This window comes from Helianthus annuus, chromosome 4 (genome assembly GCF_002127325.2).
Source record: "Helianthus annuus cultivar XRQ/B chromosome 4, HanXRQr2.0-SUNRISE, whole genome shotgun sequence".
NCBI lineage: Eukaryota > Viridiplantae > Streptophyta > Magnoliopsida > Asterales > Asteraceae > Helianthus > Helianthus annuus.
This window is the reverse complement of record NC_035436.2, coordinates 165,250,501-165,264,874: the sequence shown is the minus strand read 5'-3', so window position 1 is coordinate 165,264,874 and position 14,374 is coordinate 165,250,501. Positions and strand designations below refer to the sequence as shown.

Genomic DNA, 14,374 nt, shown 5'->3' with positions numbered 1-14,374 from the left:
TCAACAATTATGACAAATTCGAAGATAACTTTGCAATACTTTTCAAACATATTATTAACATATTAAAGAATTATAATAAACATACTAATTAATTTCTCATCTCACATATTCCTAGCATATATCTATCCCAATTATATCATCTCACATATGACAAAATCTTGTAATGAATGATATATATATAGATTCCTTTTATAATTCTTTTTTTTCATATAAATTAACAACAATGTTTTCATTCAATACATATCAACTTCTATACTGTTTTTTCTGTTTCTTCTATAAGGTACTATCGAAATATCTTTTGTAATACCTACTCTCTTTTGATTTATGATAACGAAGTACTTTAGTTGGTTATTATATGTGTGTTTTTTTTCCTAGGTTTGCTTGTATCATGGAGAATATGCCATTTGAATTGTTGGTAATGGAAATTTTTTTTAGGCTCCCTCTCAAATCAGTTGTTCGGTTCAGAAGTGTATGTAAAGATTGGTATGAAGCACTAACAAGTTTTGAATTTCTGATGAAGCATTGCACCCGCGTTAATAATAGATTGGTAATATATTTTTTTCCATATAATAAATCGAATGAAATTTAATTTGCTATATTTATATTTAACACTCCTTGTAGTTATTGTCAAACTATTTTCGAAATTTGTAACAGGAAAAGCTTCTTGAAGAAGGCATCCATCCTGATCCGTTTCTCATCTGATAATATGAGGGGGCCGTATTTTGTGTCGAACTGTCTTCTGGGGTTTTCAATAAATATCTGTTTTTTATATTTATGGATAATATCGTATTGGATTTCGGTTTTTTATGTTTGCAAAATGTTCGGTGTTTTATGTTTTCATTATCTTAATTCAATGTGACGGATTTCTTATAGCGGTGTTATATTTCAGATATGTTCTAATTTTTTATTGGAAAGTAACAAATAATACATAAAAAAATGGTGTACTTCAAAACTTACTTTGGCCATTATGAAAACACTATTTTTGCCTATATAACATTTATACATAATCAACCATAGCCCAACTTACGTAAATAGACCCATTTTTTCCATTATAACAAAAAAACAAACAAACTCATTAGTCAAATTAATTTACATATTATGTGAACTTAAGTTTGTAAAATGGATGAACTATAAATTTTACATATATTTTCGGGTTATTTTATTAATATTAAAAATATATTAAATCACTTCACAACTGGAAAAGCAATCGAATTTTTTGTTTCTACAATATTTAGTCAACCTACCCTATGAGTTATATATAGATAAAAGACCATTATATGGAAAGAATGCAAAACCTTATTTAATTTAAAAATTGGCGTGTATTATTTTATACTAATTGTAAATACAAGTATTTAATAATTCTTTTAATTACAATATTCTAATTAAAGACCACGTATTTTTTTTGAACGTAACGAAATTTTTAATATTAATTAGTTTAATTTACTTCCTTATATATTATGAATTGTAATTATTAGTTATCCTACATACGTTATATAAATAAGTTCATTGTGTGAATAAAAGTAGTTATCATTTTTGTTATTCATCAACCACTTACTTGAATTCCTTGTCAAAGCATCGAACACTATCTTTCTTTCGTCTTTAGCTATCCTTTTTCTTTTATTCGTTGTCATACCAACGATTCTACATAACCTCATTTCTCAGGTATCTGCAAAACTCTTATTATGTTATATGTTCATGTTTTAAACATTGTTAAATTATAATATCCGATGCGCGTAAAATTGTTTTTTTAAGTTGAATGCAATACAGATTCCTGATCATCACCTTATATCATCCAATCATTCCATATTCGCAAAACACACGGTTACGTAAGTACTAATAACCTGTACATATGCATATTTACTCATATTACAGATTAACCATAACCTTATTGCATCACACTAAACCAATTGAGTCACCTATTACCTTCTTATTGTCAATTTTATTAGGTTCCATCCACATTTCTTATATCAGCAACTGTTTTCAAGTTACAAACGTGAAGTAAAAAATGTAGTCAAACTTCATACGAATTGGTTATGCATCATTTTAGGGCTTTTAACAATTGCCTAACCGACCTATTTAACACTTTATTATATTTTGATTTTGTTATTCCTTTATATCATTTTATTATCAATTTAACGTATGTTGTCTGCTTTGACTTATGAATACAGCAAATGGCAAGTAAGAGAAGATTTAAAAATACACCGTTGATTGATAATACTTTAGTCGGGGAATCATCTAACAGTAAGTTATTTTAGTACAATTGATTTTGTTAACAATTACAATTACATGTATTCCATTTGATATTAGTAATCTCTATATATACTCACACGTTACAAACTATGTGTTTAGGTACGCTTCCAAGAACACCGTTGTCCAATATTTCCAATGGTAAATTTGTTATATTACAAGTATTTATTTATTATTGGATCAATATAAATTCAGTTATTGTACAATATAAATATATTTCTATTTTGTGGACAACTTTTAACCACTAATCTAGGTATATCATTCGCTCATACACCTCAAACAGTTATTGGTATGTTATATATTTAATTTTTTTCAGTTATTTAACGATTTCATATCGTATGTTGTGCTTATTGATTTTGTATATACATAATTTATTAGGTACAAATGATTCAGTTTCGATAACTTATAACTCAAATGGTATGTCATATCTTAAACTAACTTAATATATGTTATCTCATTGACTACACTTCTTACGTTGTTATATTAGTTTGTTACACGAATACGATCTAATCTTTAGAGTTTTATTAAATTGAATATTTCAGGATTACTTGCTAAAGAAAGAAGAAAAATGCGCAAGCTCTATCTTGATAGCAAACGTTCGAATTCAAAGAAACAAACTACTGGTCCTTTTAGTAGAGGATGCTCAAAGTCAATAATCGGTCTCAGGTCATCGACAAAGAGAATTATAATTCAAATATTTCTTCATCATCTAATAATTTTCACACAGTGCGGAACTTGAAATATGTAAACACATCAGCATCATCAAGTACCATCACGACAAGTATGTTATCTCATCAACTTTTATTTCTCATTATAGTCTATAAATTTTTATACTTTATGTATTGCTAAATATATCTCAGTACCTACTATTTTTTTATTCAATAGGTGGTCTTCCTTTGAATAACGAATTTACCACTTCTACAAGTACTCGGTTTTCTATTGTTTCAAACATTGTTACACAAAGCAGTAACTCCATTGGTCAATCTTCTTCAACGTTAACAAAGCTGAATTCCGGTAAACAAAAGCTTTTACCTAAGAAACGCCGTATTGATCCTATTCCAATGTTAGATCTTACGTCTGATGATGAGAATGTAGTCTTTGCTCCCATCCAAGACCCTTGTAAGGGTGTATCGACAGGTTATACTAATTCTGAGTATTTGTTCTTTATTTATTAGTTACATAAACTGTATTCGTTAATTTATTCATTACTCAGTGATCAATTTGTTTTATGTTAGATTATTTGGATCACGGTAATCAAAGCCTTAAATGTGAGATGTGTGATTCATTGTTATGGACTGACGAAGGTGGTAAAGGGAGAATTACATTGGGTAAGTTAACCTATAGCTTATGTTGTGGTTATGGAAAAGTGGAGCTTCCGGATTTGAAAGAGCCTTCTTCAATATACAAGGATCTATTTGCAAATTCTAATGAAAACAACAAGTATTTTCTAAAGAATATCCGTCGATATAATTCTATGTTCGCATTCACATCCATGGGTGGAAAAGTAGATTCAAGCATCAATAGTGGGAGGGCACCTTATGTATTTCGTATAAGTGGACAGAATTTTCATTCATTAGGTGGTTTGGTACCTGCACCTGGAAAACAGCCAAAGTTCTCCCAGCTTTATATTTATGACACTGAGAATGAAGTTTCAAATCGTAACAAGTTGTTCAGGTATTTCATACCAACTATTGTTCTTTTTATTTTTTTTTATTTACCAATACACAGATGTTATGTTATGTGCTAAATTTAGTTAACACGTCTTTCTTAATTCACAGTGACTCCACAAATAAGTCCGACTTGCATTTAAAGCAAATAGATCTTCATCTCATAAAGTTTTTAAAAGACTTCCTGGATAATAATAATCAGTTGGTTAAAAGTTACAGAATAGCAAGAAACCACTTCAATGATAATCCTAATGAGAACTTCAAACTTCGTATCATTTACAAAAGAGATCTTGATGGTTGTACTTACAACTTGCCTTCATCTTCTGAAGTTGCTGCATTGATTGTTGGTGGTATCCAAGAAATAGTTGACCATCGTGATATTGTTGTTGAGTCTCACACGGAAGGTCTTCAACGAATAAGTGAACTTCATCCATCATATCTTGCACTTCAGTATCCAATTCTTTTTCCCAATGGTGATGACGGATATAGAATAAACATTCCTCATAGGGATGGTATAAGTACTTTAAAGAAAATTAGTCCCAAGTGTACAATGAGAGAATTCTTTGCTTATAGAATCCAAGATCGATCAACTTCATTTTCGCTAATATTAAATGCCCGCAGATTGTTCCAGCAATTTTTGGTTGATGCATATACCATGATCGAGAGTGAAAGACTTAATTATATCCGTTTTCAACAAAAACATCTTAGGTCTGAATCATACACAAATCTTCAGAAATTTAAGAATGAAGGAAAACAGGATCTATCTAATACTGGTGTACGGTTAGTACTACCATCATCTTTTACTGGTGGGTCTCGGTATATGCAGCAAAATTATCTAGATGCTATGGCTATTTGCAAATGGTTCGGGTATCCTGATTTTTTCATTACGGTGACATGTAATCCTAAGTGGCCAGAGATTATCCGATACCTTCGAAATACTTCTATTAAGCAAGAGGACAGACTAGATATTATGTGTCGTTTGTTTAAGATGAAACTGGATTCAATTATAAAGGATTTGAAGGACAAGAAAGTGCTTGGAGCACTAAGTGCAGGTATAAATACAATGTAAATATTATTATTATTTTTATTATTAATATTATTATTATATTATTATTATGTTTAGTATGAAATTCTTACAGTTACTCTAATATTATTAATTTTTTTTTGTAGCGGTTTATACTGTTGAATTTCAAAAACGTGGGTTGCCACATGCTCACATTTGTATTTTTTTGAAACCTGAATCCAAGCTTCTCTCCGTTGATCACGTAGACAAATTCATATCTGCTGAGATACCAGATAAGATTCAAGATCCCGCTCTTTATGCTCTTGTATCTGAGTTTATGATTCATGGTCCATGTGGAAATGCAAATCCGAATTGTCCTTGTATGGTTGATAATAGATGTTCAAAAAAATTTCCAAAAAAATTCATTAATGAAACAATTACCGATGCTGAAGGTTTCCCTGTATACAGAAGAAGAGATAATGGAAACACCATTATCAAGTCCAAAGTTCAATTGGACAACAGAAGTGTCGTTCCATATAATCCGCTTCTTTTGAAAAGATACCAAGCTCACATTAATGTAGAATGGTGCAATCAAGCGGGTTCTATCAAATATTTGTTTAAATACATTAATAAAGGTCCAGACAAAGCATCGCTTGTGGTGTCAAATGGAGACGGTACAGGTAACCAACAAACAGCAAAGGATGAGATCAAAGCTTATTATGATTGTAGGTACGTTTCCGCTTGTGAAGCTTCTTGGAGAATATTTGCAAATGAAGTTCACTATAGGTTTCCTCCAGTTATGAGGCTTCCTTTTCATATGGAAGGTCAACAAAATGTTGTTTTTGGTGCCGAAGACGATATTGAAGAAGTGTTGGACAAGCCATCAGTCTCTTCATCAATTTTTTTAAAGTGGATGGAGATGAACATAAATAATGAGGAAGCACGGAAGCTTACGTATGTTGAGTTTCCTACAAAATTCTGTTGGAAACTAAAAGATAGAAATTGGGCAGAACGTAAAAAAAAATTATTACAGATTGGACGCATTCATTCTGTTTCCCCTGCTTTGGGTGAACCATATTTTCTTAGAATTCTTTTAAACAAAGTCAAAGGACCAAGATCCTTTGAAGAAATTAGAACTGTTGATGGCCAGTTGTTTCCAACCTTCAGGGATGCATGTTATGCAATGGGTTTGTTAGACGATGACATGGAATACATCGAAGCTATTAAAGAAGCGAGTTTTACGGGAGATGGTCATTATATTCGTGCATTGTTTGTCACTTTGCTGTTGTCAAACACATTATCAAGACCTGAATTTGTTTTCGAACAAACATGGAAATACTTGGGGGATGACATTTTATACAAAACGAGAAAAGAAACAAAGAACAAAGGTTTGTTTTTGATTTATTCAGCATAATACTATTCATACTTAGTTTTTCCCACATTTTTTAAATGGCTTTACTTTTTGCTGTACAGATCTTGTAATGTCAGATGACAGATTGAAGAACAAGACATTGGTGGAGATTGAGAAGTACCTCATTCGAAATGGGTCCTCTTTGACACGATGGCCAACAATTCCTTATCCTGATTACGATTCGTTTGCTGTTGGAAACAATCGTCTGGTTGACGAAGAACTCTCTTTTAGTGTTCCTCAGGTACAGAGCGAGTTAGATAGTCTAAAATCATCATTGACTGACGAACAACTATATGTTTATAATCAGATAATGACAGCCGTTGAAGGCGACAAAGGAGGTGTATTTTTTGTTTACGGATATGGAGGAACGGGGAAGACGTTTTTGTGGAAGACGTTAGCCTTAACCGTTAGGTCGAGAGAGCAGATTGTTTTAAATGTGGCTTCAAGTGGTATTGCTTCACTTCTAATGTCAAGAGGTAGAACGGCTCATTCTAGATTTCACATCCCCATTAATTTAGATGAGAGTTCTATGTGTCACATAAGGCCCGATGGTGATGTAGCTTATCTGCTTAAACAAACTAGGTTGATTATATAGGACGAAGCACCCATGGTACATAGACATGCGTTTGAAGCTTTAGATAGAACATTAAAAGATATTTTTGTCGATAAAAGCAATTGTCAGTCTGATGTTTTGTTTGGAGGTAAGGTTATCGTTTTTGGTGGTGATTTTAGACAAATTCTTCCTGTTATTCCAAACGGAAGTAGGCAAGAAATTGTTAACGCTTCGTTGAGTTCATCCTATATATGGCCCCATTGCAAGTTACTTACTTTGACCAAAAACATGAGATTGACTCTTGGTGTTTTACCATCTACAGTCGAGTCGACAAAGAGATTTGCCCAATGGCTTCTTGATATTGGCGAGGGTAAAGTTGGAGGGGATAATGATGGTGTAGCAACTGTAGAAATACCATCTGATTTGTTAATCACAGATTCTTTGGATCCCATCGAAAGTTTAATTCAATTTGTATATCCATCTGTTCTTGAAAGATATAAGGATCGAGATTATTTTTCTGAAAGGGCGATTCTGACACCAAAAAACGAGGTGGTACATGAAATAAATGATCGACTACTAGAATTGTTTCCTGGTGAACCAACAGAGTACCTGAGTTCTGATAGTATATGTGAGACGGAGAAAGGTATCGATTCATTCCAACAAGAGTTGTATTCACCTGATGTCCTTAATGGTTTAAAGATATCTGGTTTACCTAATCATCGTTTGGTTTTAAAACTTGGAGTTCCAATTATGCTTCTTAGGAACATTGATCAGCAAAATGGTTTGTGTAATGGTACAAGGTTACAGGTTACCTTTCTTGGAAAGAGGGTTATAGAAGCTGAAATTATATCAGGTGCTAATGTCGGAACCAGAACATTCATACCAAGAATTAGTATGATTCCCTCCGACAAAAAAATTCCTTTTGCTTTTCAAAGACGACAGTTTCCTGTTGCTGTGTGCTTTGCTATGACGATCAACAAGAGTCAAGGCCAATCTTTATCTAAGGTTGGATTGTTTTTAAAAGAGCCCGTTTTTACACATGGCCAGCTATATGTAGCATTATCAAGAGTTAAATCAAGGGAAGGTGTGAAGATGTTAATTCTTGATAAGGATGGCAAACCTACCAACACAACAACTAATGTGGTTTACAAAGAAGTGTTCACACACTTATGATATGTGTCTGAATTGAATTTTCATTCTAATAGCTGTAATAAAAATTACTTGAATTGTTGAGATTACGAGAATGGTTGTTATTAGTTGTTTTTTATCATATCACCTTACATATGTTGGTGTTTATTGACAGTAAGTAACCTCAGTGACTTATAATTTTATTGAAACACTACTTGAATAACATTTCACATATTCATAAGAGTATATTATTTTTTTAAACGATTTGTTATTGTTTGCATTTATTGTGTTAAGTTATTTCACTAATACATAACTATCACAAAGCAACATAAAATGCATAACATTTTTTGTGTGAGTCAAAGGGAAGTTGGGCCATTATGAAAACACTTTTTTATTTTGCCTGTAGAACGTTTGAAAATAATCATTTGGAGCCGAAGATATGATTGCCCCAATTGATTCAATAGAAACAAAAAAAAAAATACATTCACCAAACAATTTAAATGACCCATTATTTTTAACTTATTTTTGTAAACTTCATGGACTAAAGGCATTTCAAAATAATAACAAATCGAACAAACTTTCCTCATGCCGTTACCCCATGTAAAAAGTTAATAATTCTACGTGAAACCTTTAAACACACATGGACGCCAATTTGGAATATTATTCAAACCGAATAAAAAATATTTGTTAGTAAGGGAAACAATCCACTCATTAGTTTATAAGTATTACATATGTATTATTTTTTAATTCAAACATAAATTTTTCTACCCGCGATGTTCGCGGGTGATAGCCTAGTTTATATATATGTCTCTAAACACACCCCCCTCTCTCTCTTTCTAAAACACAAACTCTCTCTCTCCCTCTCTAAAACACGCACCCACCCTCATCACCACCTCCTGCCACCAGCACCACCACCCCACACCACCATTTTCGTACCAATACCACCACCCCTACAAGTGCACAATCCCTCTCTTCTTCTTCTTCCATGGAATCATCCATCAAAAAAATCTTCCTTTCGTTCAAGATATTAACCCCCAAAACTCTAATTCAACCAATTTACAAAAATCTTACTTAAACCCCACAAAATTCATACTTTCATCTAAACCAACTGATATTCGATACAAAAATCTAACATAAACCCCACAAAATTCACAATTTCGATCTAAACCAACTGAACTTCGAGTTGATTCTCATAGCATTCTTACAACCCAAATAAACCCACAAAAATTGTACAAAACTTCAATAAAAAGATTGATAATCTTAGTTGGGTTTGTATAAATCATCAAACTTTATCAACTTCCAAAACAAATCCACAAAAATTCACCAAAACATCTTCTCTGGTATCTTCAAGTACTGTCCACTGGGATTCTCCTTCAGATCCAAGTAAAACAACTTATGCATCACCTGTAACGTCTTCGACAACAGCTCCACGGCATTGTCGCCGCTTCCGCCACCACCGCCTAAGCTGAACTCCATCTCCGCCGTCCGTTGTCGACCTCAGATTCGAACAAACTCGTGAATTTTGGAATGATAGTGAAATTGTTAGCTTGACTGATGAAGGTGTGTGAAAATCGATCAACTGAATCAATTAGGGAGAATGATGTAAACTTCTATAATTCCTTGATTTCCATTACAAAGACAATGTACAAATATATAATACAACTGGAAATGATAAATACGGAAAGGAAATTATACACGTTAAATTACAATGAATACACAATAATGATCCGCTAATTATGCCAAACATAATTATCGGCTAACACGCCCCCGCAGTTTGAGCCGTAGTAAGACGAATGCATAAACTGGATCGAAAACACTGAAATAGGTGCTTCGGTAGACGTTTCGTGAAGATATCCGCGTATTGATAATCGGTTGGGATGTGTAGAACTTTGACGGTCCTAAGGAGAACTTTTTCTCGAACAAAATGAAAATCCAGTTCAATGTGTTTGGTGCGCTGGTGTTGAACCGGATTCTCAGCAAGATAAACGGCCTAGATGTTGTCGCAGTAAATGATTGTGGCGTGGCGTATGGGAACCTTTAACTCGAGCAACAGATTTCGAAACTAACTGATTTCAGGGACGGTATTTGCCACGCCACGATATTCAGCTTCTGCACTTGATTTGGAAATGGTGGATTGGCGCTTAGAAAACCAGGAGATCAAGTTGGATCCCAAATAGACACAGTAACCGAAGGTGGATCTGCGAGAATCGAGGCAGCCTCCCCAATCGGTTTCTGAGTAAGCAGTCAATGTAGTAGATTTAGATGGTGAAATTAATAGACCTTGGTTGATGGTACCTTTGATGTACCTAAGGATCCATTTGAGAAACTGAATGTGAGGTTCCTGAGGAGCGTGCATAAACAGACAGACATGTTGAACATTATAGACAATGTCTGGTCCGGTAATAGTTAGATACTGAAGTGCTCCGGCTAAGCTCCTGTATAATGAACCATCAGGGAAAGAGGCGCCACTGTCAGCGCTGAGTTTAGAACCAACTTCGACAGGAGTACTAACGGGTTACAGTTTGACATATTCGCTCGAGACAAGATATCAGCTGCATAAGTGGATTGTGACAAAAATAACCCGTTATTCTGTTTTGTAACAGCAATGACCAAAAAATGATGTAAACTCCTCAAATCGGTCATTTTAAATTCAGTTGTGAGAGACCGTATGATACGCTGTAGCAGGTCATCACTAGAAGCGGTTAAAATGATATTATCCACGTACAGTAAGAGATAAGCCAAGTGATTTCCACGATGATATATGAAGAGAGAAGTGTCGCACACACTGCTAGTAAAGCGACATTTGAATAAATAACTTGCAAAACGTTGATACCACGCCCTGGGGGCTTGTTTTAGACCATATAAAGATTTATTTAGTTTGCATACATGTTTCAGGTAAGTAGAAGATGTGAAGCCTGGTGGTTGAAACATGTAGACAGTTTCTTTTAAATGACCGTTTAAAAATGCATTTTTAACATCCAGTTGGTGTGTAGACCAACCGCGTGAGACAGCTAGGCTAAGAACAGTGCGAATGGTAGTAGGTTTTACCACGGGGCTAAAAGTCTCATCACAGTCGACACCCATAGTTTGGCTTTTGCCATTAACAACCAAATGTGCCTTATGTCGCTCCAGAGAGCCGTCGGCATGAAATTTGTGTTTAAAGAGCCACATGCATCGGATTACAGGTGCATCGGGTGGTCGGGGGACAAGTTCCCACGTGTTGTTGGCCAATAGAGCTTTATATTCGTCAGTCATGGCAACTTTCCAGTTTGGGTCGGTGAGAGCGGTGAGATGGGATTCTGGTAAGGGGGAGAATGTAACAACCCGACTTTTTGAAGTCAAAGTACAAGTCAAAGTCAAAGGAAGAAAAGATTGTTAATCAGAGCGGTCGTTCCTTGCTTGATTATTGATTGTACACTCCGACTTGTTAATCTATACTTTAGTTTACGTTATTTTAGTTGTATTATGTGAAGTAACAATGCAATAAATGTAATTAAACGCTAATCTACATAGCGCTAAGCTCATCGCTACTTGAATCACAGTTATTGGTATTGTTTTATGTATGTGTGCTATTATGTGTTACTTGTGCATGTTTATATTTGTTTTGAGGTGATTATTCGCAATCGCAACACTATCGCAAAGCAATCTCATCGCGAACCCGAAAACTAAGTAATACTTTTAGGATTATTAGTGGTTATATTATTTGTACTATCGCATCGCTTACTGCAACGCATCGCAATGCTCAACACACGAAACGGAAAGTCGAAAACAAACTTGTAGAAGCCATCTGATCGAAGGACCATTCGATCGAATGGTTATCCGTCCGGATGACCATCCGATCGGATGGCCATCCGAATGGAAGGCCCTCCGATCCGTCACACTTTACGCCGCCTTTCTTCCTCTCCACCTATAAATACCCCACCTGTCACATCATTGTTCATGATGTGACAGCTCCCCTCCGACCCAGCGCGTTCTCAGCCTATTTTCTCTTGATTCCTCGTGATTCTTGTAAGTTTTCATCTCAAATCTTGTACTTTCTCAATCAGCACACACTTTCTCATCAATTTCACCATCAAATCTCACCATTTCACCATGAAATCTGCCGATTCGAGCTGTTCAAAGATGATGTCATCATGGAGTTCTTATGAACATTGAAGTGTGACCTCATTCCACCAAGAACAACTCAGATCTAACAGATTTCTACAATGTTTAAACACTGATTTCACCTAAATCTAAACATTTTCAAGTAGATTCAAACTTTTCTTCAAACCTTCTTCACTTTTCACTCAAACCCGATAGAATCTGAGCTCGTTCGGGCCTTCTACTCGATCTCTAGTGATGTGCCGAACTGAGAATGGATATCTATCAGAGAGACAACCGATTCATGGGTTGAACATGAAACACTGTCATGAACAGTTGACTCGGATCGAACGGGGTGATTCCCGTCCGACCGGATGAGTTGGACCTGATGGGTTTCCATTGTTTTTCACGTTGTCATACCGTCTCAGTTCAATCGCAAAATTTCCTAAACTTAACGGGTTTTACAAGTTCTCAAACAAACAGGTTACCCGAATGAATCGCCGTCCGATCAGATCACCATCCGATCGAACGACGATCCGACCAGGTGACTTGTGATTTTCAGCACTTAAACAATTTTCACAAAACTTTGAAGAAGATTAGTTTCAACGAACCGCCATCTAACCAAACGGCCATCCGTCCGGATGACCTGATATGTAGAAACACTTCTCATTTTGCAAAATGCTACAACGAAAACTTCAAAGATCATACACAAACACATCCTTCCGAAACGGACAACCCTCCGACCGGATGACCATTCGTCTGGGTGACCATCCGTCCTGACGGTCATCCGATCGGATCACTATACGTCCCACAACTCACCGACACGCTGTTTAACGCACCGTTCAACGCTTATACTGTCGTACTGTGATCAGGCTAATCTCTCAAGCGCTCCCTTCAAACCAAGCTTGTGTTTATTTATTAAACACGAACTGTGAATATACTCGATCCCTTTTTTGCTTTACGCACTTTTGGGTGTTACATACGTTACCTATATTAAATCACATCGATCACACCATGCAAACACATTTTATACGCTAACTGCTCTCGCATGTTATACGTGTTATTTGATGAATGCTTGTATGTTATGTTTACACATTGATTGTTGCCAGAAGTGAAACCCATACTTCGACGCAAATCTCCCTCTCTATCTCATGATTCTATCAGACAAACAGGGATGCATTCGTTAAGTTAGGGGTGAAACCCGAATCTTGATGACCTTTCCCGCTCTAAATTTTGGTTTTACAAAACTCTCACCAAAGTCTCGACGGACTCCAAAGACCCGAGTCACGTTGTAACTGGAAGGATGCGTGTCGTTCGCCTAGATCGAGGCGAGAGCACAGTCCAGAAGGCCAAAGTGTGTACTCGAAGTCCTTGTGAATAGTCGAATCACTTTGGGTAGTAGATGTCTAACACCCAAGACAATCTATTTTCGATCGTTGATTTTATGTGATTATTTGTTTCGATTCTGAGCTCGCAACCGCTGATTCTTCGATTTTATGTGTAATTTTATGTGTTTTATGTGGTTTATGTGTCTACATATATGTTTCGGTTTTTGGAGACCATTCACTTTTCGCTCCCCGCTTCGATAAACACACACAACTCACACTACACACTTATCTCAATACGCTAACAAAAAGCGGAACTCTCGTACGCTACACTATTTGCTATGAACTCGCAATCGCTACTCGCTATTCGCACTCGCAACTCTCGATCGCAATCGCAGCTTTGAAAGATAGGTGAATACGTGCAATATATGTAGGTGAATACGTGCAAAATATAGTTGAAGATGTGCTTATGTGGATTACGTGCTTACGTGGACTACGTGCTTGTGTGCTTACATGCTTATGTGGATTATGTGCCTACGTGACTATGTGCCTATGTTTGGACGTGTTTCTGTGCTTTGTAAAGTAGCTTTGGGTGATACGATAGACTATACTAGATTGATCAAATCGTGTCTGAATCCTATGACGATGTCTGTTGCAGACAATGTCGTCATTTGGTTCACACACTTCCCGAGCCACTCGCCGCAACCACGCTAACAAACGCATCGCATAGCTAATCGCTAAGCAAATGGCTAAAGTCATTCCGCAAATCGTCAGCGAGCTCAATGAAAACGCTAGCAAGTCCTCTGAGGATTAAAGGACTGACTCGCCTAAGTCTACTTTTAGCTTCAAGCAGTTTAAGGCCTGTGGCCCCAAAGACTTCACTGGTGAAGACGGGCCTACCGCCATGTTTCAATCGTTCAATTCAATTGAAGTCACTCTGCGCCAAAGCGGTTATCCCGA

At 35.7% G+C, this 14,374-nt stretch overlaps 2 protein-coding genes across 2 annotated transcripts; both read left to right on the top strand.

The window, feature by feature from the left end:
* Positions 1 to 2,171: 2,171 nt before the first annotated feature.
* LOC110943027 lies at positions 2,172 to 6,923 on the top strand. Its single transcript, XM_022184785.1, has 9 exons — positions 2,172 to 2,241; positions 2,626 to 2,664; positions 2,790 to 2,870; positions 2,975 to 3,028; positions 3,133 to 3,384; positions 3,483 to 3,921; positions 4,026 to 4,966; positions 5,085 to 6,305; positions 6,391 to 6,923. Exons 1-9 carry the CDS (start codon positions 2,172 to 2,174, stop codon positions 6,921 to 6,923), a joined length of 3,630 nt encoding a protein of 1,209 aa, XP_022040477.1.
* A 12-nt stretch (positions 6,924 to 6,935) lies between these two features.
* LOC110943028 (ATP-dependent DNA helicase PIF1-like) lies at positions 6,936 to 8,054 on the top strand. The gene has a single exon (XM_022184786.1). It carries the CDS (start codon positions 6,936 to 6,938, stop codon positions 8,052 to 8,054), a length of 1,119 nt encoding a protein of 372 aa, XP_022040478.1.
* Positions 8,055 to 14,374: the final 6,320 nt, after the last annotated feature.

Excerpts from the sequence above, each read along its gene's own strand:
- LOC110943027 (XM_022184785.1), top strand. The coding sequence starts at position 2,172 with ATGGCAAGTAAGAGAAGATTTAAAAATACACCGTTGATTGATAATACT. Across the intron at positions 2,242-2,625 it reads AGTCGGGGAATCATCTAACA|GTACAAATGATTCAGTTTCG; the intron begins GTAAGTTATTTT and ends ATAATTTATTAG. Across the intron at positions 3,385-3,482 it reads TTGTAAGGGTGTATCGACAG|ATTATTTGGATCACGGTAAT; the intron begins GTTATACTAATT and ends GTTTTATGTTAG.
- LOC110943028 (XM_022184786.1), top strand. The coding sequence starts at position 6,936 with ATGGTACATAGACATGCGTTTGAAGCTTTAGATAGAACATTAAAAGAT.